Genomic DNA, 24,840 nt, shown 5'->3' on the forward strand with positions numbered 1-24,840 from the left:
TTTCCTTTAGTTTACGTAATTTTGAAATTGGTTTCTTTGCTAAAATTGAGGAAGCATTCCAGTTAATTCTATGGTTATTGTCGAATGCATGTTGTGTGATTTTGGATTTTTGAAAATCATTGTTTTTTATGTAAGATTCATGTTCATTAATTCTTTTTGGTAATGGTCTACAGGTTTAACCTATGAAAAATTTACCACAAGTACAAAGAATTTTATATATTACATTTTTTTTTAATTCATTTTCATTGAAAGGTTTAGTTTTTATTAATATCGTAATGTGTTTTGTGATTTAAAAATAGTTCTTATATTACATTTTTTAGCAATTCTTTTTATTTTATCAGAAAACCTGGAATAAATGGTAAAATAACATTTGTCGTAAAAATTGGCTCATTCAGTTTTATACGTGGATTATCAAACTCTTTAAAGCAATTTTCCAAAAATTCTTTGGGATAATTATTTTGTATTAAGAATTTAATAAAATCTTTTTCAGTTGTTAAATATTGATTATTATAAATAATGTTTGCACTATCACATAAACTTTTTACCACTCCTCTTTTTACCATTATTGGATGATTAGAATTAAAATTAAGATATCTATTAGTATGAGTTGGTTTACGGTAAATTCTAGTTTCAAAATTGTGTAAAACTTTTTGAATTAAAATATTAAAAAAAAAGAATCAATAAATAAGTGAGTAAGTATATTTTCTTCTTGTTTTCAATTTTTGAGTGTGTCAGATAGTAATTTCTAAATGGATTTTTGCTATAAGTGACGCAATACCCAATAAAATAAGTAACTTATTATGAATTCGTCACAACAATACAGATTTTTCTAATGGCTATGTAGATTTAGGTACCTCACATAATTGTAATTAGATTAAGGCTATGATATTTACATTAGATTATCTTTTAATTACAATAATGAAAAGTAAAAAAGACGACTGCAGTTTTCGGGTTTTTTCTAGTAAATTTAATCTTCTTTTCGATTCTGCTATCAAAATTATACCGTGCCATCTAAATTTTTATGAAAAACTCAAACTAACAGTTTTTAATTCAAATCATGAATTTTACTGCAATAATTCGCCTACTACTGGATACAATTAATATTTAAAAGTACTAACATTTTACTTTTGAACAAGCCCAAATTGAACAAAATCGGATAGGACTTTTAAAAGTTCTAATATGCCATTAAAATAATTCCACTTTTACTACCTTCCCCTACTTTAAGAAGGTGGGTACAACAATAAGTTTTGGACGAAAATAATGAATAATTTTCCAAGATTTCTAATTATTATGTTAAAAAAAAGGTAGTACCCAAAGTTGAAATTTTCGTCGTTTAAGTTGAAAATTAGAATTGAATTATCGACCTTTTAAAGTGGCCAAATTTCGAACTTAAAATCATTTCCAAAAATATTTTTTAACCGTGATCCATGCTTAGCGAAACACCCTGTATATACTATTCTGGAATTTGAATCAGTTCAAACCCAGGGGAATAACCTGTATGAAAGCGACGTTGCAACACTTAAACATGATCCTACTATTCTCGTATAGTCAGGACGATTTCGCAACGCGGCGGGGAATAAGGGTGCGCCTTCGGCCTCGTGAGCGACGGCGGCAACCCTCTGTCCCGGCCGGGCGGGCATATATAGGGACGATCAAAAGTTATCGATATAATTTACACCTCAAACTGACCGAACATTCAGTTATACCGAACTATTTTTTCAAAAAATTGTTTTATAATAGTAACAGATAGAGCATTTATTATCCGTCTAAAATATTTTCAGCTTTGCAACGTTTCCGCTTATATGGAAAAATGGCGACACCTTTGATTCTTCAAAAGAAACATCCTTTATATTTTTAGATATTCTGATTCCCTTTTTCGTTTTGAATTCTTTTTAATCATACTTCCTTATACCTATCGCTAGTGGTCTTCGAGAAAAAAATAGTTTTTCCTGTTTTTACGCTGATATCTAATTGTTTATTTTTTAGCAAGTTTTACTGCAGTCATGTGGTTTCAAGCGCATTAATTTTTTTTTTTTAATATAACTCCTTATATTGTATTTTTTCTTCTAATAGATAGTTCGACAAATACCTTTAATTTAATATAACACATTCCTATACCAAGTAGCCGTGTTTTAAAAATAAATGTTTATTTTCGTGAAATTTGATAATTTTAAACATTTTTATTTTGTTAATTACTTAGTTATCTATGAAAATATCACAATAGCTTAATAAATGACAGTGACATTTAAGATTCCTGTTTAAGATTTTGAGGGTGATTGCAACCCCCAAGGGGTTGAAAGTATTAAAAAAAAAATCCGCCTAAAATCAAAAATCGACGGGTCCGAGCATTTTTTAAAATTTTTTAAGTAGGGCTCCAAACCTTGCTGGACTGTTTTCGATTGGCCACAATGATAAAAAGCACATTTTAAATTTCCATAATACATATTTCGTTGGCAATTTTGTTACCATAACATATTATGTAAATTTTCATTGTATATGTAAATTTCAATAGATACATAATAGCGTTGATTGAAAATGGAAAAGATGCGCAAATACTGTATAAAATTTCGTGACCGCGGCAGCCAGCCGTTCTTTGCTTTATCTAGCAATTTAGAAGCTAAGAGGTGGCGCCCCCATACGTAGGAATGATAAAACTCGCTTGGCAGCCTTGGTGTTAAAAATTACTAGACATAATATCGCAGAGAAATGGGAGTTTTCGCATTGTGCTATTTCTGTTTAAGGACATATTCGCATATTCCATAGTATAAATTTGGGAGAAAATATTAAAAGGTTTAGTTTCATATTTTTTTGAACCAGAGGCTGTTATATTTTATACAAGGTGCAAAAATATACATATGGTAAAGTGTTTTAAGCTTTTGGGCCTTATAAATTTAAAAAAAAATACCTTGAAAAAAAATTAACCTTAAAAACATATACAGAGTGTTCCGTTCATCATGTTACAAACTTCTATGGCAGATAGAAAACGTCAAAAGAAAAACAAAAGTTCATATAAACGTGGGTCCGGAAAAGCTTCCTCAAGGAGCTAGAGCCCTTTGAAAATAACCTTTAAAAACTAGTTTTTTTTTAATAGCTCTGGAACTACTTTACCTACCGCAACCAATTTTGGGAGGTAAATTATTGTTAGTACGTTTATTCTTTTGAACCTACTAAATAAAAAAAATATTTACCAGGGGCTTCAGAATCAGGGGAGTATTTGATAAATTTGGGCCCATTTCTTTAAGACTTTAATTTCTACCCGTTTGGGTATTAGATTATGATGTTCCTATGCTTTTTACATAAAAAAGGTGCTCTTAGTAAAAGTCGGTAAATGATAAATATCACCGTTTTTGTGAAAATTGACGAAAAGCAAGTTATGAGATACAAAAATGAATTATCTATTATTATTAATAAACAATTAAAAAAAAAATCTGGCGTAAATATAAAATAAATGTTTAAAAAAAGTTAAGGTAGCCACTTTATTAAATTGGTACTCAAATTAATTAACTGTCACTTTAATTACCTTGAGGCATAAAATGTTTAAATGATTTTAAGTGTACTATAAAAACCAACAAATTAACAATTTAAAACGTAAACAAATTTTATTAAAAATTGGTACTACAAAAATAAACTTAAAATATTATTTGCTCAAAATGCCGGCTGCCACGATCGATACATTTATTGTATCTACGCACCATATTAAGGTTAACGTGGTTAAAAATATTAGGCGTGGTTTGGATTACTTCAGCAGCTGCGGAAATTCTGGCCACCAGGTCTTCTTCTGACTTGACTGGAGTTTCATATACGAGACTTTTCATATGCCCCCAAAGAAAAAAATCTAAGGGTGTCAAATCTGGTGAGCGCGCTGGCCAGGTGACAGGGCCTCCGCGGCCAATCCAGCGCCTTCCAAAATTTTCATTTATAAACTCGCGGACAATAAGTGGAAAATGAGCTGGCGCTCCATCGTGTTGTAGCCATAAGTTCTGTCGTATATTTAGGGGCAGATCATCTAATAGTTCTGGCAGTACATTTCTTAAAAAAATTAAATAAATATTTCCCGTTAAACGAGGAGGCAACATAATTGAACCAATTAAGCGTTCTCCAACAATGCCGGCCCACAAATGACCGAAAACGTATGTTGATAGCTGCTAAAATGAATACCATGGGTATTCATCATCCACCAAGGGTTTTCCTCACTTCACACATTCTTAGAATTAAAAATTTGCCTTCTTTTGTAAATAAAGCCTCGTCAGTAAAAAGGACATATTTTGGAAATTGAGGTTCTTCTGTACACCGGTCAAGAAACCACTGGCAAAAATTCACGCGGGGCCTAACATCATTTGGTCCTAATGATTCCACCTTTTACAGGTGGTAGGGCCGAAGAAGCTGTTCATTAACAACGTTCCATACCCTAACATGATTTACATGCATCGCATCAGCAACTGCTCGAGTATTTACTGATGGGTTATCTTAAAATCGCTGAAGCACTTCTTCCTCAAAATCCGGGATTCGGATGTTCCTTTGCGCGCCATTATCGTGGCGTTTTATTTTAACAGAGCCAGTCTCCCTGAGCCGTTGATTGACCCTTTCAAAAAGTGTGTGAGCTGGGATTCGCCTTTCGGGAAACCACTCTTCATATAGTCTGGAAGCAGCTCTACCATTACATCGAACTTCCCCATAAATTAAAAGCATATCGGCGTATTCAGCAAAAGTGTAATCCATTACTTAACCGTAATAAAAAGGGAATTAATATCATGTAAAAAATACTGACAGTGACAAATTTAAAAAATACTGACAGTGGCAATGAATTAGCATTATTATTATTATTAAAATAATTAATTCAAGATACAACATCTTAGTTTGGTTTTAGTCAATTTCCACAAAAACGGTGATATTTACCGACTTTTACTAAGAGCGCCTTTTTTATGTAAAAAGTATAGGAACATCATAATCTATTGTCCAAACCATGTTGGGGCAGAAATTAAAGTCTTAAAGAAATGGGCCCAAATTTACCAAATACTCTCCTGATTCTGAAGCCCCTGGTAAATATTTTTTTTATTTAGTAGGTTCAAAAGAATAAACGTACTAACAATAATTTACCTCCCAAAATTGGTTGCGGTAGCTAAAGTAGTTCCAGAGCTATTAAAAAAAACTAGTTTTTAAAGGTTATTTTCAAAGAGCTCTAGCTCCCTGAGGAAGCTTTTTCCGGACCCATGTTTATATGAACTTTTGTTTTTCTTTTGACGTTTTCTATCTGCCATAGAAGTTTGTAACATGATCAACGGAACACCCTGTATATGTTACTCACCTTTAGATTGACTTTTATGTTTTATAGGGTAAGTTTTTAGCTGAAAACTTTTAAATGTATTTTTTTTAAATCTAAAAATGTCTATTGTAGATTTGATAAAGGTCAAGAATATGAAGACCGAAACGTTATTAAAATTATATGTTAAAGCAAGATAAATTTTATGTTTTAACAATTACCAATACCCAAGAAAATAATTGATTTCAAAAATACATAAGCAGCATACATAACCCAAAAACAATCCAACCCTATATATCCAACCAAAGAAAATGGTAAAATTGGATTATTTTTGGTTTAATATTCTGGTTTGATAAATAGCATTATATTTTTTAAATTGCCCGGGCATTGGGCATTATGAATAATCGCCATGTAATTACATTGTTCATATTATACGAGCCCCGTCCCACTTCAGTTGGCCCAATTGAAAATTCTTAATAATTTCTGTTTAAACCCCCCAAAAAAAAGACAAATTTTATAATGTTATATAGTTTTAAACAAATAATAAGCTTTACTTACTCTATAAACACAACAAAATGGGAAAGTAAACTCATTTATATTGAACATGTGTTTATTTTTTAAAACAATCGCAATTCTTTAAGGCATGGGGTTTATTAAGTTCTGATACTACCCCTGATTAAAACTATCCCAAATTTCTTGCTAGTGGATTTCGGACCTAATGAATAGAACCCTTGTATATGCCTAAAGAGTTAAAATAAAATAAAAAATAGAAACAAGAAATTTATTTCTACTATTTAAAATATGATTCAAAAATTTATCAATCAACCAAAATCTAATTTTACAGATAACACATAATGTTTATATGAGATACTTTTTGGTATTGTAATATTGTGGAATAAAGATTCGATAAAAGAATAATAAATTCATTTTTTACTAAGCGGGCCAACTGAAATAAGACGGGGCTCGTATATATTTTTAGCAGAAAATTTTACATAACGAAATAATCATAAATAAATGGTAGTAAAAGTATTTACATATAAAGATTATTTAAACAATCTTTATCAATATTTTTTATTTTATTTGTTTAAACATTGACTGAAGAGGCAAGATTTAATTTTCAATCATTGATTAGATACGATACGTATTTTGCTATGCGGCTTCTTAGAAGTTTGTTTTTCTCTCGTTTGCTGGTATTTTTCAGTTTCCCATTTAAAAAAACTAAAAGAATTTTCAATAAACTAAGAGAATTGTTTCTTCTCTTCCTAGTATTAGTACATCCCCGATAAGCACACTCGTTAATTTTGCTTGAATTTGACACAATTCAAAACAATAATAATACAAAATAATACGCCAAACATGCAAAAACTCCCTTAGACGATGCTGGCGAGCTCCGCTAAACAATAATGAGACACAAACGGCAAAAAGATTTCCGCGCGCGTTTGAGCGTGGCGCCATCTACCCGCCGCGCGCTTTTTAGGTCACGTTTTTGCCCGTAAATATGCGTATCTTCTCGCCTCTTCAATCAACGATAATAGGCTGTGTAAAATATCTAGGTCAATATACTGTATAGGATATGTAATTTTTACATGCTATATTCAGTAGAATTCCCAAGTAAACTCACAAGAAGGACAATGTAATAAAAATATGTAAATTTACGTAGATTTCTATGTAAAAGTAAGTAGTAAAATCCAACTTTTCTTGGAAAATAAAATTACCTCAATCTTGTAATATAACAGGTTAAAAAAAACAAAAAATACATAAACCAAATTATTATTTTCCAGGTTTCTTTTCAGGAAATTAAAAGGTATGACAAGAACTTAAAATTTAAAGATTTTAACCTAACAAAACTTAAACTGAAAATTATACCTACTTATAAATTATAAGATAACACTTAAATATTTCAATGTTGCAAAAACATGAAAAAAATCCTTAAGTTTAAGGATATACCTATAACAAATAAAAAAAAAATAACAAAATCAATATTAAGTCATCATCAGTATTAGTTAATTGTAAACATTATGGTAAAATACTTTATATTTATTTATGAAATTAAATATTTTTCCCTTTGTGGGATTGACTTTTTTGGATGTCAATCCAGAATCTGGATGAATTTTTAAAAACATTCTTTGCACTAGTTCTAACAACGTAGGTATTTCTTTTGGATATTGTACGTTATGAATAAAATAAAATTTTAAAAGAATCTCATTCAATTGTTCTTTCTCGCAGTAAACAAAATATATTGAGGCCGCAGGATCTTCATTTGAATCTAAGAAAAGATTATATATTAAATAATAACAATAATAATAAAAACATACTTACCATTAATTTGTAAGATGCAGGGTGTGAGTGGGATTTTGTTAATGTTTAATTCGTCGACCGTTTAAAAAAATGTGCATATTTATTTTAAAAGCTAAATAATTGTTTTTGTTATACTATACCTTGTATTTAAGTGTTAAGGCATTTAGATTCTTCCTAAAATATATTACTACATTTTTAATTATAAATTTGAGTTCATCTTTTTGATCAGCGTATTTGCAATATCTATCTCGTAAAAAGTTTTTCAGAACTTCTTTAAATTTTAATTCGTTTAAAGATGAAATGCTTTTAACCTCTTTATAAATATTATTTAATAACAATGCCTACCTGTGATCTATTCCAAGGAGGAAGATTTACAAAGGTCATATATACAGAACGAGGTTGGGAAATTGTGGGGACGCTAGTGATAATATTTTGTAATTTTACAGCGTTAATACTGTAATTTTACATAATAGAATATGTGAACAATTTTGACTTAATATTTCATGTAAAAAGACACGTACATAATAAAACCTGTAATTTTTAATACATTATTTGTTATGTGAATTATTTATTCACATAGTTTATACACATTCATGGATTTACACTAGGGGCAGTCGGGGCAAGTGTCCAGGGCGGCAGAATTTCAAGGGGCGGCAAATCTCAAGAAAGAAAAGAAAATATTTTTAACAGTTATACTTATAAATTACCATGGGGAATGTTTACATGTCAAATATTAAGAGTAAAATTTGCTTTAATGAAGTAAATCGAAGGCCTGATAAATACTTTAAAACGTAAACTAACAACTGACAACATCTTTTTGACGTTTTTTGACCCAAATATCTATTTTTGCTTCTGGATGAAAATCCATATTGATAGTTAATAATGAACTTTTTTAAATATGTAAATTACCTATTGAAAAGTTCATGCATACATAAAAAGCAGACGCGTCTTTCGATGAAAGCGACACGCTCATATACATCTTTAGAATTCTATAGCTGTCAAATTGTTTTTCGAAACAGTTAATAATATTTTCATTGACTACATGATCAAACAAGTCTGTAATGAAAAATCCGTCTCCATTTTGCAATTATATCAAATGATAGAACATTTTACATCTTTCAATTCTTAATAAAAAGTATTTTTCTCCTATTATTTTATATATTTTTGTCTTAACCTCCCTTCGTGATAAAAAAAAAGACGAAAGCAAATTATATTTAATTGGATACAAATTAATTTCTAAAATAAGGATTTTACAGTTATGTATTTCAGTATGATAGTTTTAGATAATATGCAATCAAATATTCAAATTGATCTAGCAACCGCACTCGTCAGGACAATAAAACGTATATAAACACCTTAAAAAAAAAGAATGATTAGCTAGGATGTTGTATTACCTATTACCTTCAACTACAGTAGTACGGCACATTATTATACAGGGTGACCACGGTAACTTTGGCAAAAATTGTAGGGTAGGTAGGGGCTCCATAGGCAAGTATTTTGAGCATAGGAACCCATGTCCGGAAAAGCCACCATTCGGAGATGGGGCTGTTTTAAAATTGGACCCTTCCCGGCAGGTGGGTAGGCAACCCAACGTACACAAAAAGTTTTTTTTTTTTTTTCTGAATACCATGTATAGTTTGTCAAATGTTAGGTTGACTTTGAAATCGCCTATTTGGCGGGAAGTAATCACGATTTATATCCGCACAGATCGCACTAGTCGGATCAAATGTTGTGAATTGAGCGGTTGTTTTAAAATTGAAATTTTTGCGCCAGATGGGAAAGCAATAAGGCAATCCTGGCAACCTATCGTACACGAGCCACAAATTAAACACTTTAGTTTAAAAACAAAAAGATGTAATAATTGCAATAAAGCTCTCCACAAAAAATACCGGAGATAACTCATAAAACTAAAATTATTAGAGTAAAAGTAGTCTTAAATTAACAGGATTAAAATAAAACGAAGAAAATAAAACAAAAACAAAGTGATGGACAGGGGCACTACAACAGATGCTCGAAGTGCTGCCCGTTCTCCTGGATGCATTTATCGATCCGTTGGTGCCATGAAGTTCGCATTCGAGCGAAAACACCCTGCTGCTCTCGAATGAACTCTGCGGCCACCGGTTACGATTCGCGCAATTAAGTCCTCCTCCGAATCCAGTGGTGTTTGATACACCATTTGTTCCATGGTGCCCCACAGAAAGAAATCTGGTGGCGTAAGATCAGGAGACCTCGGTGGCCACGCTATGGGACCCCCACGTCCTATCCAACGATTGGGGAAAATTTCATCTAAATAGTCCCGGATCGGCCTTGGCCAGTGCGAAGGACAACCATCGTGCTGCCACCACATGTTATTAATAATCTGTAGGGGTAAATCTTCAAAATATTCCTGTAACTGGCCTTGGAGAAATATCAAATAATTTTCTGCATTCAAGCGGGCGGGTAGAACGTATGGACCAAGCAAGTGGTCGCCGACAATGCCAGCCCAAATATTAACAAAAAACTTCTTTTGATATCCTCGGACATGCATGGCATGCGAGTTCTCTTCCGGCCAGAGGTGGTTGTTGTGTGCGTTGAACATACCTTCTCTAGAAAAGCCCTTTTCTTCGGTGGAACAAACATACCGCAGGAAATCAGGATTTTCCCCAATGCGTTGGTTTAACCACTGGCAGTAGTGAAGGCGCCGAGGGGGATCGTCAGGAAAGAGATGTTGAACTTTCTTCAATTTAAATGGGTGTAAATTGTTGTCGTGAAAGATATTCCATACCGTCCCGTGGCTGAAACCCACTTCGGAAGCGACCTGACGAATGCTCTTTTGGGGATTGTCGGCAATACGTGCCATTACAGCGCATCTTCAAGTCCATCACGTGCTAAACGCAGTAGTCCTCGCTCCTGCTGTACCTAGTTAACAGTCCCGTATAAACGACTTACAATAAATTTATACTTTGGCAATAAAAAAATACTTTTAAAGAACAAGACTTACTTGAAATTATCCCGTTTCCCGTAGTGTGCAGTCGACATTTACAAACACGCTGCGGTGTACCTGGTCACGCTGTGGAAATCGCTGAGCGTACAAGCGCTGAGCCGCCAATGCATTGCTGCCTGTAGCTCCATAAACTAGATGCACATCAGCAAGCTCGCGGATAGTTAGCCGGTTCATCATCTACTTTTTCTCATACAAACGTGCAAGAAACAAATTTTTTTTCCTGTCAGTCAGGTTGAAGCTTCCGTCAAAAATTTATCGTTGTCATTGACAAAAAAAATACATGGTATTCAGAAAAAGTAAAAAAAACTTTTCGTGTACGTTGGGTTGCCTACCCACCTGCCGCGAAGTGTCCAATTTTAAAACAGCCCCATCTCCGAATTGGGGCTTTTCCGGACATGGGTTCCTATGCTCAAAATACTTGCCTATGGAGCCCATACCTACCCTACAATTTTTGCCAAAGTTACCGTGGTCACCCTGTATAAGTAGTGTTACAGATTTGTGAGTTCTTCTTTCAAGTTCTTCAAAAGTTATGTTAGTTTTTTGTCAAAGTTAACTTAGGTTAAAAAAGGAACGTTTGACTCTTAAAAGTGTAAAAAAAAGATGGAATAAAAAATTATTCATTCAGCTTATTACAGATCGTATGAAGTAAGAGATAGATCGAACGATAAAATATAAGTTTATTTACACATAAGTAGTTTTATCTGTAGAAACTTGAATAGAATTTGCTACTTCTAGATCGTTATTGATCGTGATTGATAACACAGGCCACAAATATAACCTTGTCACTTTTTATTGTTTATTTTGCTATTCCTGTTGCAGAAAACACAATAATATGTACATCTGTGATATAAACGTAAATGTACAAAATAAATCAGTCGACCAGCAACAAATAACAAACCTCAGCATACGATTTTACCTACCCTAACTTCGCAAGCTAAAATCACCTCAAAAAAAAGGGCGGCATTTTTCACAGTGCCCAGGGCGGCATTTTTATAAATCCGGGCCTGTTTATACGGGAAAATTTAACTTTAAAACGTAGTTTTTATATGTAAAATATAAAATACACAAACTTTTAAACAAACATTTCTTGTATTCGGCTGTACGTCAGATTTGACAAAGCCTTATAACAAATTGTTTGCTGGTGGCTGGTTTTACCTGAACCGAAAATTTGCTAATTTTGCAATTACATTTAATTGAATAATTCAAGATTCACTTATTAAAATTTTTTGAAACTTTGCACGAGGGTTTGCCAGATTGGTCTCTTCAAAAAGTTATCTCACATTTTTTTCTATAAAATGTACAGGGAAGCCAGTAATTGACCCCCTTAAAATTTACATGGGTTTTCCTATGTTCCGCTCGGCGACGCACCACCCGGTATATTAAAATATGTACATCCTGTATACCTTCCTCTGCATCGATCAGGATAACGTACGCGTCGTTCCCCACGCCCCAGCCCCATTTCGACAAAGGGGTGGGGGAGGGAAAGGTTGATAAAATAACGTATCGATCGTGCGCGCGCCTTTTTCCGCGACGATCCAGGCAGCGGAGAGAGCCACAGCCCGTAATTTCGGCTCCGGGATTTCGGTTCCTCCGTTTTCCAACTCGCCGGACTATTGGGCGTAGACGACGTCGTCGGGATTTTCGAATGAAGACGGGGCGAGTGGTGCGAGCGCGGGTGCTGCTGCTGATTATGGGGCCGCGAAACGACCCTCGCCGCACGGGCTAAAAACAAAAAAGGGTTCGGATCCTGCTTGTCTCCGCGTATCGCCGTCGCTGTTTGGTCGTCCCCCCCTGTCCCCTGATTATGTATTATTGTCGCCGTTTCACCCCTTGACTAACCTTTATTAGTGTTCCCGTTTGTTCCCAGGTAGGTGTGAGTAAACCCCATAACGGTAGGTCCACATTGCAGATCGTCACGTAGTATGTAGGGTTGTGCAGTTAGAGACCACCTTTAAGGAAGGAGAGTCATAAAGATTTTCAACGTTGAGGGCATACACCACTATAATATTACTTAAATGCTTAAAAGGTAATCTTTCTTTTCTAGGGTTATGGAATGTTCATGTTTTTTTCACATCTAAATGGTTTATTTATTGATGGACGTTTTTAAGCATAGACCATAAGAAATCCCCTAATAAATTATAATACTTTCAAATATTGGCTTCCCTATATATTTAACAGAAAACTGACTTTTTAAAGGTGCGAGCAAGATAAACCATTATACATATATATATAGAACATATATGCAGCAATTTAGGACTTATTTAAGAAAAACTAAAATATGAAACCACCTGCCAAACTATCAAAATATTATGTCAAAGTGTTGTCATCTAAATATTTAGTAGTCAGTATGATTAAGTATTACACTAATCAAGAGAAGATAACTATGATGAAGTGGTACTACATGAAGAATAGTTTTCGAAAAGTATCTGCAGCATTCTCTATGAATTTAATTCCTGATAGGCATTTTCCGAGTAAAACAACAGTGCAGAATATTGGTAATAACTATGAGTCTAAGGGTATAGTAATTAGTAAAATAATAATGATGGCAGAACTGGATTCAGATTTTGAAATGTTCCTTCATGTTAGAGAAAATAAAGGAATCAGAAGGTCTTGGAGAAGTAGGAAAAGATCGTACAGTACCTATTGCGCAGACTAAAAAAATGCAAATACCATTCCTTTAACCCTTAACTGGTGACCCTATAATTAATTACATTACATCTGTCAGACTTCCAGCTCAAACAAACTGAAAATATTTAGTAAGATAATCTTATATTTCAAAAAAACAGCACCACTAATTTGCATAAATTATTTATTCAAAAAGAAACTTTATATTATAGTTATTAAGGTTGAAATACCTACATCCAAAAAATAATGGGAATATTCCTAAAAGGATTTTGGTCCTAAGAAGAAAACTTTTTACTCGATAATGTAATATGAGAACGCTTTTGAACCTCAGAAACTCTGAATTAAAGGCAACTTTGCCAAGTATTATAGTAGGATGTTATTATAGGCCGCCCAATAGGAATATTAATAATTTTTATGATGAATTTGAGGTAAATGTTTCCACATTACTAAAAAAATGTGACCTTTTCTTGTGTATGGGCGACTTTAATGTAAATATGTCTAATCTGCAATCTAATGTTGTTGAACTCTTCTCATCCATTCTAGAGTCTTTAAGTTTAAAGCAAATGGTGGATGAACCTACTCATCAAGGACTCTCAGGTGAAACACTTTTGGATTTATTTATTTGCTCGCATGAAGAATTTATTAGTTCGGTAAATATAGATTTAAATTCTAACTTTTCAGATCACTATTTTCTAACACGTGACTTAAGCTTAAAAGTGGCAAAGCCGGAAGCTTTTTTTCATACTTATAGAGATTTTAAAAATTTTAACAAGGAGGATTTCACTAGGCAACTAGAGACCATTCCATTTGATGTAATTTTTTATTTGACAAATTTAAACGCTAAGATCGATGCATTTACCAACTGTTTAATAGAACTTTTTGATATTTACGCTCCAAAAAGAACTGTACGCATTACTAAGAAAAAAATTCCTTGGATAACACCTAATTTAAAATATTTAATGTCACTTAGAAATAAAGCTCTAAGTATAAGAGGAGTAAGTTGCGTGATGACTGGGAATCTTATAAAGAGTTAAGAAATTATGTAGGTGCAACTTTTAAGAGGGAACAGAGGGGGTATTTTGAAAATCAAATCAGAATTAACGGATCTAGAGAAAATTGGAAATTGATGCGTGACTTAGATATTTATAGGTCATCAAAAAATAGTGGGATTCCGTGGCGTTGGTCTGCAGAGGATATTAACAACTATTTTGTTAATATACCACAAGTTAATCCTGATGCGGATTTGTTAAATTTTTACCTTAATAATACATTATCAAAGGCCAATGTTTTTCATTTCAGATTAGCTACGGATCAAGAAGTTAAAGATGTTTTTTTTCAAATTAAATGAAAAGCCATTGGAGATGATGATATTGGTATTGATATGTTGCTACTTTGCTGTCCTATAATTCTCCCTGTAATAACACATTTAGTAAACTATAGTATAGAAAAATCATCTTTTCCTGATAAATGGAAATGCTCTTTGGTAACACCTCTTCCTAAAGTAAATAATCCTGTAGAATTGAAGGACTTACGCCCCGTTAGTATACTTCCTACTCTTTCTAAGGTCTTAGAAAGAATTCTTAATATCCAGATAAGGGAATATGTACAAAAATATAATTTACTACCGGAAGTACAGTCTGGATTTCGACCAGGATACAGTTGCTCGACGGCGCTTTTGAAGGTCACAGATGATATTATTCAAGCTATCGAAAATGACGAACTAACTGTCTTTATTCTTCTAGACTATTCAAAAGCGTTTGACAGGAAAAATCACACTCTTCTTTTGGCAATTTTAAAATATCTGGGTTTTAATGTACATTCATGCACCTTAATTGCTAGTTATTTACAAGGTAGAAGTCAAAGGGTAGAATTGAATGGTAAATTGTCCAATGCAAAACAGCTTTTATTTGGTGTTCCACAGGGATCCATTTTGGGACCTCTTCTGTTTACATTGTATACTTCACAGATGGCCAAATACATTAGATTTGCACTTCTTCTTTTTTACGCAGATGATACACAAATGTATAAATCCTATAAGTTACACCAATTGCTACAAACCATAAATCAATTAAATAAGGATTTAAGTACGCTTCTTTCAATCTCACAGAAACATTGTTTAGAGCTCAATCCTTCTAAATCTCAAGTCTTACTTTTTGGTAGAAACAGGGCACAAAATTCACAATTACCTAATATTAAATTAACGTTAAATGACGAAAGTCTTATTGTCACCGATTTTGCTAAGAATTTGGGCCTAATTTTAGATAGCAGTTTAAGGTTGACTCAACACATTAATATGTGTATAAAGAAAGCATTTATCAATTTAAAACTATTTTAAGCAAAGACACTTATTAACAACTTCAATGAAAAGGATGCTCTGTGACTCTTTAGTGCTTTCCCATTTTAATTTTGCAGATGTAGTATATGGACCATGTTTGCTAGAAAGAGATAAATACCGTATCCAACTAATACAGAATCATTGCGTAAGGTTAATTGGGAGTCTGCGGGGCAGGGAACAGGGAGTATCGGCTAAATTAAGGATGAGAGGCGTATTTATCACTCAATAGTTTTAGTTTATAAAATAATAGTAAGGAAATGTCCAGAATATTTATACAAAAAAATTAAGTTTCGCACTAAAATACATAACTTAGATCTTCGCGACAAAGGCTCTATAACCATACCACGTCAATCTTTGAGAGATCTTTTATTTATAATATAGCGAAGCTTTACAACAGGATTCCAAATAATTTGAAATATTTGCCGGAAGTGTCTTTTAAAAGAAAAATTAGTCTTACATTAAATATTTGATGTAGTATATTATGATGTTTTATAGTGGCTAATCTGATTGCAATAATGTTTAAGGTGTAGTACTTATTGATATGAAATACTAAACTCACGAATTTACATATAATTTGCTTTTTTTTATATAAATTATAGTACCTATGTAAATTGTTATGTAGTTAGTTTTAGCTTAAGGTATAGAGTTCAGTAGAGTAGCTATAAGCTAGACTGCGCCGTAATAGACCTTAGCAATAAGTTTATATCTTTGTATTATATGGGAAAATAAGTCATTATTATTATTATTATGTTCCACCATATTTAAACCTTATTGTTTTTTGAGTATAACTTAAAGTATTTTCATAATTCCTTTACATGATCATAGAGGAATCTTTAATGATTAAGTCGAGGGTATAAACTTGATACTCAAGCATGAATAAATTACGTTCTGAGTTCGAGGAATTCGTAGTTTATCATTTGCCCTGCATCCGAGTATTTTAAATGTATCAAGCAGCTAAGACAGGTAGTTTTATCTGACCCCCACAGTTCTCAAAGATAAAATCAAAATTACTATTTTAGCAGTAACATTTTATTTATGATATATACTTTAGAAAAAACATGAAATAAGTACTACAGGCACTAAAATTTACAAAAACAAATGTACAAAACTTTTAGTCACTTATGGACCCAAACACAGTTGAATTGGAATAATTTAAGTCCTCTGCGGTCCCTCGTCCTCTGATTCGTCCAAATCCGGAAGCGACTGATCGGATTTATTAGGAAACAGTTCGTCACTGCCGTAGATTGATGAAATTGTACCAGCATTCGCCGTTGGTACAGTTATCGATATCCGATCTGAAAAATAATATTTTCGGTATTTTTCTTTTTAAAAGTCGGTCAAAAAAGTCTTAAAACGTCATTCATTGTTCCACTAATCAAGAACGAAAGAATGCTGCGACTCTTGATCATAAAAACTTATGACTTTCTATTCCAGGGAATTCAAAATACCACACCAAATAGTCTAATGGAAGCAATAGCTGTGAGACACTTTAAATCTGAATACAAGATCTCAAAAGACCAAACATCTTGTAATTCCGATCAAATTTCCACACCTGTGAAACAACTGCCCTGACTGAAAATAAAAAAGGTGTAAATGACGAAAACTCACTTGATGGGACCGATGCTATGGCGTAATTATGCATCTCGACAAGTTGCTCATTGACCGACTGCTGCAATTGGGTCATTTCGTTCCTGATCTCGTAAATCTGTTTGTCCCGCACCGCCAATATCGCCAAATATTTCTCCTTTTCAATGGCGCACAGTCGCAATTGGTGTTCCAACTTCAAATTGTCCTGTTCCGTTGTCCATTTGGATTTTTTTAGTTCGGCCAACGTCGCCTGCACGTCCGTGGTGTGTGCGGTACGTTCTTGCAGTTTCGAGTCGACGAATGCCACTTTGGTTTTCAGTTGGACGATTTCTTCGTCTTTTTGGGAGAGTTGTTGCCTTAATATTGCCTAGAGGAGAGCATAATGAGGAGAAGTTTGTTTTCTAGTAAATTAAATAAAAAAAAGTCTTACGTTCGTATTTTCCATTTCTTGGATGCGATGCTGTAATGATTTCACGCTCGCCCTCTCGTTTTGTAACGCGACTTCTAACGCGGATTTTTCATCTCTTAATTGACCGCACAAAATACTTTCCAGCTGCTTGCAGGCCGCATCCAGTTTCATGTTGTTACCCTCGATTAATTTTTGGAATTCTGAAAATTCTTTGCTACGGCTTTTCTTCAATGTCTGGGCGCCTTTCTCGTTGTCTCCCGACCTCTCCTATGATTACAGCTTTTTTTTCATTTTGTCATTGTTTATATAGAAATTCTAGGGTTTTTTTAGGATAATAATGACTTTACTTAGAAAATTTGAATTTCAATAAAACCCAAGCAGATCACTTTCCCTCACGAACTTGATAAATATACCTGGACTGCCAATTCAATGAGAAGTAAATGACCACCACTAGGGGGCCGCCATTTTGCGTGATTGTGTCATTTCGATGTTGGTCACTTTGACAAATTTCAGTTGTACCAATTGTAGGGAAACAAAACAATTAAAGTTTTTGAGAGGTTATGTTTACAAATACAAAATAGAAAGTTACTTTTAGTTAAGAATTTAAGATAGTTGCGCTAGATCTGTGATTTTTCTTGTACTTGAAGAATTTTGTTAAAATTTATGAAAGAAAGTAATTCTCACCTAAAATGAGACAAAGTTTCAATTAACTTGGGATAGATGCATGCACTTTAAAATATTTGTTTTATTATTCTGATAATCTTGAATCTTATAAATCTAAACTTAAACTTGAATCTTATAAATCCTAATACAATGAAAATGATGATTTTCATTTAAATTTTTGCTTGTATTTACTTAACAAATTCAGTTAAGAACACTTTTATTTTCTTTCTATTTTTACTATTACGACTCTTACTAGATAAATTATTTTAATAGATTTTATGAGGGTTTGTAATTAGCAAGGGTTTATATAGGGTGTTTCAAAATTTACTACATATATTTTAAGGGCGTATTCCTGAGGTCAAAATAAGACTTTTTTTTCTATAAACATGGGTCCTAAAATGCACCCCCTTCAAGCTACAGCCATCGCAAGAAGTGTAAAAAAAATCGATTTTTTAAAACTGTGTCTACAGTTTTGCATCAAATTTAACTAAATTTGGAATACCCCCGTTATTTTAGGCAGTCTATTTACTCTTTATCTTAGAAAAGGCGTAAAACTAATTTTAAGAGGTAAACTGAAGGGGTGCACACTTTTGACGGCCAAAATTTTATGTACACATAATTTTTTTTTTAAATTAAGCTACACCAGAATATAAGCCATACAAAAAAAAAACTTTGAAACTCTGATACTAATTGTAACTTGCTCTCTATTACCGTTTAAGTGTGAAATTTTGGTATTTCTTGAGAAAAATGCAAAAGTTGCCATAAAAAATTTATAAACAAATTTCGACCTACACATATTTAGCTTAAAATGTTTGAAATTAAGTCAGCTATCACCCCCTTAAAGGATTGCATCCAGCTTCCAGACAGCCTGTATATGCAGAGGCTTTGTTATGACTCTAAAGGAAAAACTAACTTTTATGTAGTCTATTGACAATTGGCATAAAAGGTTGAAAGCAAATTGCACAATATAATTGCTCAGTTTAATTCATGATCAATTGCTCTAAATAAAAAAAATCACCACTTCTAAAAATCACAATCTTCCACTTTTAAAAATCAAGATTTTCCAGATTTTATCCCACTGTTTCTTTACATTTAGAGTGTATATTTTTTATAAAGCATATTACTGGAACATATACCTACATTCTAATGAAATACTGTCCATAGTGTCCATCCTACTGTATTTTTTTTAATTAAGCTAAATTCTCGATAATAATTATCCCGTTATAATCCCGTTAATAAACGGTTAAGTTCTGTTTATAAATCGTTCTACAAAGATTTTTCAAATTTAGTGTCAAATAGTATCATTTAAATACTGTACTATCGATAGATCTGATCATTAGCGTATATAGAACAATAACTCTGATTTTGTAGTGCCTAAGAACTTCTTTTTTACCTTCAAATCACCAAAATTTAAACGGTGTTTATTGCCAAGTGAACTTCGACCCGTGCGCTTTTAAACGTCGATCACATCGATATCGGGTACGTAGTATTTGGAATCTCGAGCGGAGTTGCCGTGATTTACGGATTATCTTAGCAGTATTAAAATGCCAAAAACCAAGACTGAAATTTGCGACATATGTCTTAAGGACGTTCTTGATGATCATCAAGCACTACTATGTGACAGATGCAACATATGGAAGCATAGAGAATGCTTGTCTATGTCAAATAAAACTTATGTCAAATTAAGCAAATCCAAGGACGAGTGGCTCTGTGGCAAATGTAACACCAAAGATGGACCTGGTTCTGCTTTACGTGGAAAGAGGGATTACACTCTGGCCGATATTATGGCAAAATTGGAAAAGATGGAAAATGAGTACAGATCTTTATTAACTAAATATGATGATCAACTTAAAATAAATAAGGAATTACAGGATGAACTTGGTCAAATTAAGCAACAGTTAAATAAAAATGAACAAAAGGAACTTAAAAACAATTTGTTGGTGCAAGGAATCCCATACAAAGAGAACGAGAACTTACCTGAAATTGTAAATAAAATTGCCAATTATCTTGATGTCCCAAACGTAAACAAATTTACTGTTTATAGATTGGGCAGGGATAAGAATAAAAATAACCCTGTTAAAGTCATCTTTGAAGATGAATCAATTAAAACAAAAATTTTAAAATCAAAAAAAGAAATTTGGCCTAAAAAGTTCAGATTTGGGATATACTACGGATAATAAAATCTTTCTCAACCATGAACTTACAAAAACTAATCTTGATTTATACATGGCAGCTAAGGCTTTTAAGAAAGATCAAAATTTTAAGTTCCTATGGATTGGCGATGGTAATATCTTTTTGAGGAAAGACGAAAGTTCAAAAGTTCTCCTTATCAATAATAAAAGTCAGTTGGAAAACTAGCGAGGCCTCGTGAACAACTAAAAATTGCTTACATGAACTTACAAAGTATAAGAAATAAACTGGATCTGGTGCAGTGTTTGGTTGTGAGTGAAAATTGGGATGTACTATTGGCAGCTGAAACATGGTTAGAAGAAAGTGAAACATTTCTGTTTGAGTTGGATGGTTTTAATGCTGTTCATGCCTGCAGAGCTGGTAGGGGGGGTGGTGTGTCAATTTATGTGAAAAAATCTATTAAGTTTCGTGAAATTGAGAAATCAAGGAAGGGTGATTTAATAAACTGGATATGTATTAGCTTAGGGGAACAAAACTTAAAAATAAGTGTTATATATAAACCACCCACTGTTAATAGTGGTAATTTTTTCCCATATTTAGAATATATTTTGCGTACTCACCCTAAAAATCATTTAGTTGTTGGAGATATGAATATTAATTTGCTTGATGTTTCGCAAGTAACCAAAGAGTACAAAGATTTAATAGCATTAAACAATTTTAAAATTAATAACTCGATAAATGAGGAATGCGCTACTAGAGTTACCAGTTTATCAAAATCTCTTATAGACCATGTTCTTAGCGATTATAGTGGTAATTTAAGTTGTAAAGTTAATGTTAAAGAAAATGCAATTTCAGATCACAAACTTATATTGCTTGATATTAAAACACCTGTGCAATTTTATAAACCAAAAGTAGATTATGAAGTCAAATCTGTAGATTATAAAAAATTTGTAAACTTATTTATACAAAAAATATTAAGCATTAACGTAACAACTTTTCAAGAATTAATTAATTTAATTAATGAATGTAAAAATAAATCTCAATATACAAAAAAATTAAGAATACGAAAAAATAACACCTGGATAAATATTGAACTTCTTGAGCTTATCAAAAAAAGAGATAAAATATACAAAAAGAAAATTAACCAACCCGAAAACCTAACTATTATCTCTGAATTTAAAAACATAAAAAATAAAATTAATAATAAAATACGTGCTTTTAAAAATAGGTATTTTCAAACCCAATGGAATTTAGCTGGAGATAATGTTAAAAAGCAATGGGCATTTATCAACAGCTTAATAAAAAATAAAAAATCTAAAGTAATAATTAATGAATTAATAATTGAAAATAACATTATTAATTCTCAGCTTGACATTGCAAATAATTTAAATGCATATTTTTCTCAGGTCGGTGAATTAATAGTTAAAGATTTGGAAACGGAGATTCAACTATCAAACGAGATTTTTTCTATTGATGAAGTCTACAATGATAGTTCTATTTCTATAACATTAACTAATAAAGAGGAAATATCAGAAATTTTAAAAGAACTAAAAATAAACTCAGCACCTGGATATGACGATATTACGGTTAGGGACATACATAATCTTGGAGAATACATAATACCTGTTTTGGTACGGTTAATTAATAAAACTATACAAAAAGGGATTTTCCCATCAGAGTTAAAAATAAGTAAAATTACACCTCTTTTTAAGTCAGGTAATAAAAGATATATGAATAATTACAGGCCCATTTCAGTCGTTAGTGTATTCTCCAAGATTCTTGAAAAAATAATAAAAAATAGAATGTTATCTTTCATTAACTCTTGCAATCTATTGAATGATAAATATCAATATGGCTTTATAAAGAACAGTAGTACACTTGGTGCGGTTGTGGATTTTGTAGACTGTATTTCAATGGCATTAGATAAACAACAAATAGTTATAGCTGTCTTCATAGAACTAAAAAAAGCCTTTGATGTAGTAAGCATAGACATTCTTTTAGACAAATTATTTAAAATGGGATTTAAAAATGTATTGTACAGCTTAATTAAAACATATTTGTATGACAGAAAACAGTACGTAAAGCTTGACAATATTATTAGTGAATGGTTATCTAACACCTACGGGGTACCACAGGGATCCGTTCTTGGACCTCTCTTATATATTCTTTATGTACTGAATCTCAAGTTAGCCAAGCTAAAAGCAAGATATTTTACCTTTGCAGATGACATTGTACTGGTATATGCTGGAACAGATGAAACTTCTTTAACACAACTTATTAATAATGACCTAAAATGTTATCTTAAATGGCTGTTTTCAAATAAATTAAAAATTAACATTGAGAAAACCAAATACATGATATTCAAACAAAAAAATAAGTCAGTCAGCAATAATCTAAATATTAATATTAATACTGTAATATTAGAAAAAGTGTCGAATATTAAATATTTAGGTTTGCAAATAGATGAAAATTTAAATTGGTCACTACACTTAAACAAAATTTTTGATAAAACAGTTCCAATGCTATCTGCCTTATATAGGAGTAGAGATTATTTGTCTGAAAAAAGTAAATTTCAAATTTATAATGCCTTCTTTCTCACACATTTTAGGTACCTCTTGCCAGTATGGGGTATGTGCGGTGAAGTTAATTTTAATAAGGCTCAAATTTTGCAAAATAAAATTTTGAAAATTTTGTTTAATTTTGATTGGCTTACAAGTTCTAATACAATTTATTCAAATTTAAGTTTAAACAAATTAAAAGTGATATTGGAGATAGAACAATGTAAACTTGTATATAAAATTATAAACAACAGACAAAAAAGTAACATAAATATTATGTTTTACCATAATGTACATAATCATCAAACAAGATCACTAAATAATGTTTATCAAGTTTCTACAAGAACTAACATAGGTTTAAGAAATCCAATTACAGATGCAATTAAAACATTTAATAGTTTACCTCATTGTATAAAAGATATAAATAACTATAGATTTTTTGTTAAAAAATTAAAAGATATAAAAAATGTTAATTAATTTATGTATAAAAAATTATAAGCAACATTGCAACATTTGTTTACTATAGATAATTAATTACTGTTTTGTTATTCTCGGGGCCAGTGTTTTCAAACACTGATTGGAGAAATTGTTAAAACTCGTTATACATTGTATTATTGTGGTTAAATAAATTGTTTCAAAAAAAAATTAAAATTCACACACTTAGATTGTGTAAAACAACCTCAGAGGACACTTTTTGAACCTTGGGTTATAACAAACTTTAAAATATATTCCCATTCTTTACAAGACTTTCTTTCAAACTACAATCTTTAGTTATTAGTGTCAAATTTGCTAGTTATGCTATATCAAAGCAATATAAAAATATTAAGGGGTGATAAACTAAACTGAAAATAGTAAAAATAACTCATTAACTTACACAATTTAATACTTCCATAGATTCTCTACTGGATAAACATTTCAGCTTGGGTAAAAGATCTAAAGTTTGCTGTTGCAATTGAACTGTTGAAGCAACTTCTGGTGGTATCCTTTTTAAAGCAGCGTGCATAGCTTTAGTGATTTCTTGTAAGTTTGTCTCCTCTGAACAATAATCTAATATCAATACAATAAACTGGTTTTGGCCTTCATAGTTAGTTTGTACATACCTGGCATTCGGGTTTGTATAAGGGTTTGTAACTCCCGAGCTAAAAAGTGTAGCGTCCTTAAGGGGTCACATTTGCCAAACACTGATTCATGTTCGCCCCCGGTGGTCCTGTGTAAGAGTTGCCCCCAGGGTTGTCTGTCGCTTACTGTCGATTTGGATCTTTGTTTGGGCATCTGGTCGGGTTTCAAAGAAACTTCCGTAAATATTTGCTCGTCTAGTGAGTGTTGTGAGCCTGTTATATCTGAAATTGGATTTTTTTTATAATGTTAATGAAATTATTCAAATCTAATTAACCTGGGGAAAAGTTTTTTTGCTTTAGTCCAGTATTTTCCCTTAAATATTGATGGTTCGATTGCCATATTTTAACGTTTGCCTGTTTATCCCTTATTTTGTGCATATCCCTTTCAGGACTCGACGTCTTCTTTTTCAATTTGACGGGATTTTCTGACTTATTATCGGGTTTATAAGTAGATTCTGGCCTGGGATACGATTGATGCCGTCTCATTTTGGTATTATTAAACGTTTTGTACGAAAAATTTACGCGAAACTGATTGAAAAAAAAAACTGTCACCGGTTGCCAACAATTTTTGAAAAATAAAATATAAACAAAAATTTTGAGGTTAGGTTGGATTCTTCGTTCTTGGTCTTGGGCTGACCTAAACTACTCATAATGGAGTTGGCGCCACGTTGCCAGATTTTTCTTTTTGCAATAAAATTGCCTCCTAAATTTATCAACTTAAGATGACGTTGGACTTCAAAAGCGTTCTTTAGAGTAGTTAAACTGAATATTCTATTTATATTTCCAACTTTATTCAGGAAATTTTGTGACAAACTTTGGCAAAGTTGCAAAAAAGACAAGTAAAGGAAAGATTTTTTTTGATTAGATATAGTAG

General features: G+C 32.2%; 2 protein-coding genes across 9 annotated transcripts in view; one reads left to right on the top strand and one right to left on the bottom strand.

Annotated features, from left to right (window-relative positions):
* Positions 1 to 12,062: 12,062 nt before the first annotated feature.
* LOC126744403 (glucose transporter type 1) overlaps positions 12,063 to 24,840 on the top strand; it is a 107,731-nt gene continuing 94,953 nt past the window's right edge. For 4 of the 7 annotated variants that reach the window (XM_050451809.1, XM_050451834.1, XM_050451826.1 and 1 more), the window contains exon 1: positions 12,063 to 12,408. Coding sequence is in view for 2 of the 7 variants with exons in the window: in XM_050451858.1 (XP_050307815.1) it covers positions 13,797 to 13,816 (20 nt within the window). In the remaining 5 variants the exon portion in view is untranslated. Of the gene's footprint in view, positions 12,409 to 12,481; positions 12,568 to 13,781; positions 13,817 to 24,840 lie in introns of those variants that run through there. The other 3 variants (XM_050451899.1, XM_050451867.1, XM_050451858.1) reach the window with 3 other exon arrangements.
* On the bottom strand, positions 16,509 to 24,547 carry LOC126744471 (uncharacterized). Of its 2 annotated transcripts, none has more exons than XM_050451918.1 (6): positions 24,242 to 24,547; positions 23,949 to 24,188; positions 23,723 to 23,883; positions 17,519 to 17,764; positions 17,110 to 17,455; positions 16,509 to 16,796 (listed from the first exon to the last, which is right to left on the bottom strand). In XM_050451918.1, the coding sequence occupies exons 1-6, from the start codon at positions 24,450 to 24,452 to the stop codon at positions 16,654 to 16,656; spliced, it is 1,347 nt and encodes a 448-aa protein (XP_050307875.1). In that variant the 5' UTR covers positions 24,453 to 24,547; the 3' UTR covers positions 16,509 to 16,653. The 2 variants fall into 2 exon arrangements, with proteins under 2 accessions (XP_050307875.1, XP_050307871.1); XM_050451914.1 differs by having other exon boundaries at positions 23,723 to 23,895.

Source organism: Anthonomus grandis, chromosome 1 (genome assembly GCF_022605725.1).
Source record: "Anthonomus grandis grandis chromosome 1, icAntGran1.3, whole genome shotgun sequence".
Taxonomy (NCBI): domain Eukaryota; kingdom Metazoa; phylum Arthropoda; class Insecta; order Coleoptera; family Curculionidae; genus Anthonomus; species Anthonomus grandis.

Excerpts from the sequence above, each read along its gene's own strand:
- LOC126744471 (XM_050451914.1), bottom strand. The coding sequence starts at position 24,452 with ATGAGACGGCATCAATCGTATCCCAGGCCAGAATCTACTTATAAACCC. Across the intron at positions 17,456-17,518 it reads AAGAAATGGAAAATACGAAC|GCAATATTAAGGCAACAACT; the intron begins GTAAGACTTTTT and ends GCTCTCCTCTAG. Across the intron at positions 16,797-17,109 it reads CATAGCATCGGTCCCATCAA|ATCGGATATCGATAACTGTA; the intron begins GTGAGTTTTCGT and ends ATTATTTTTCAG.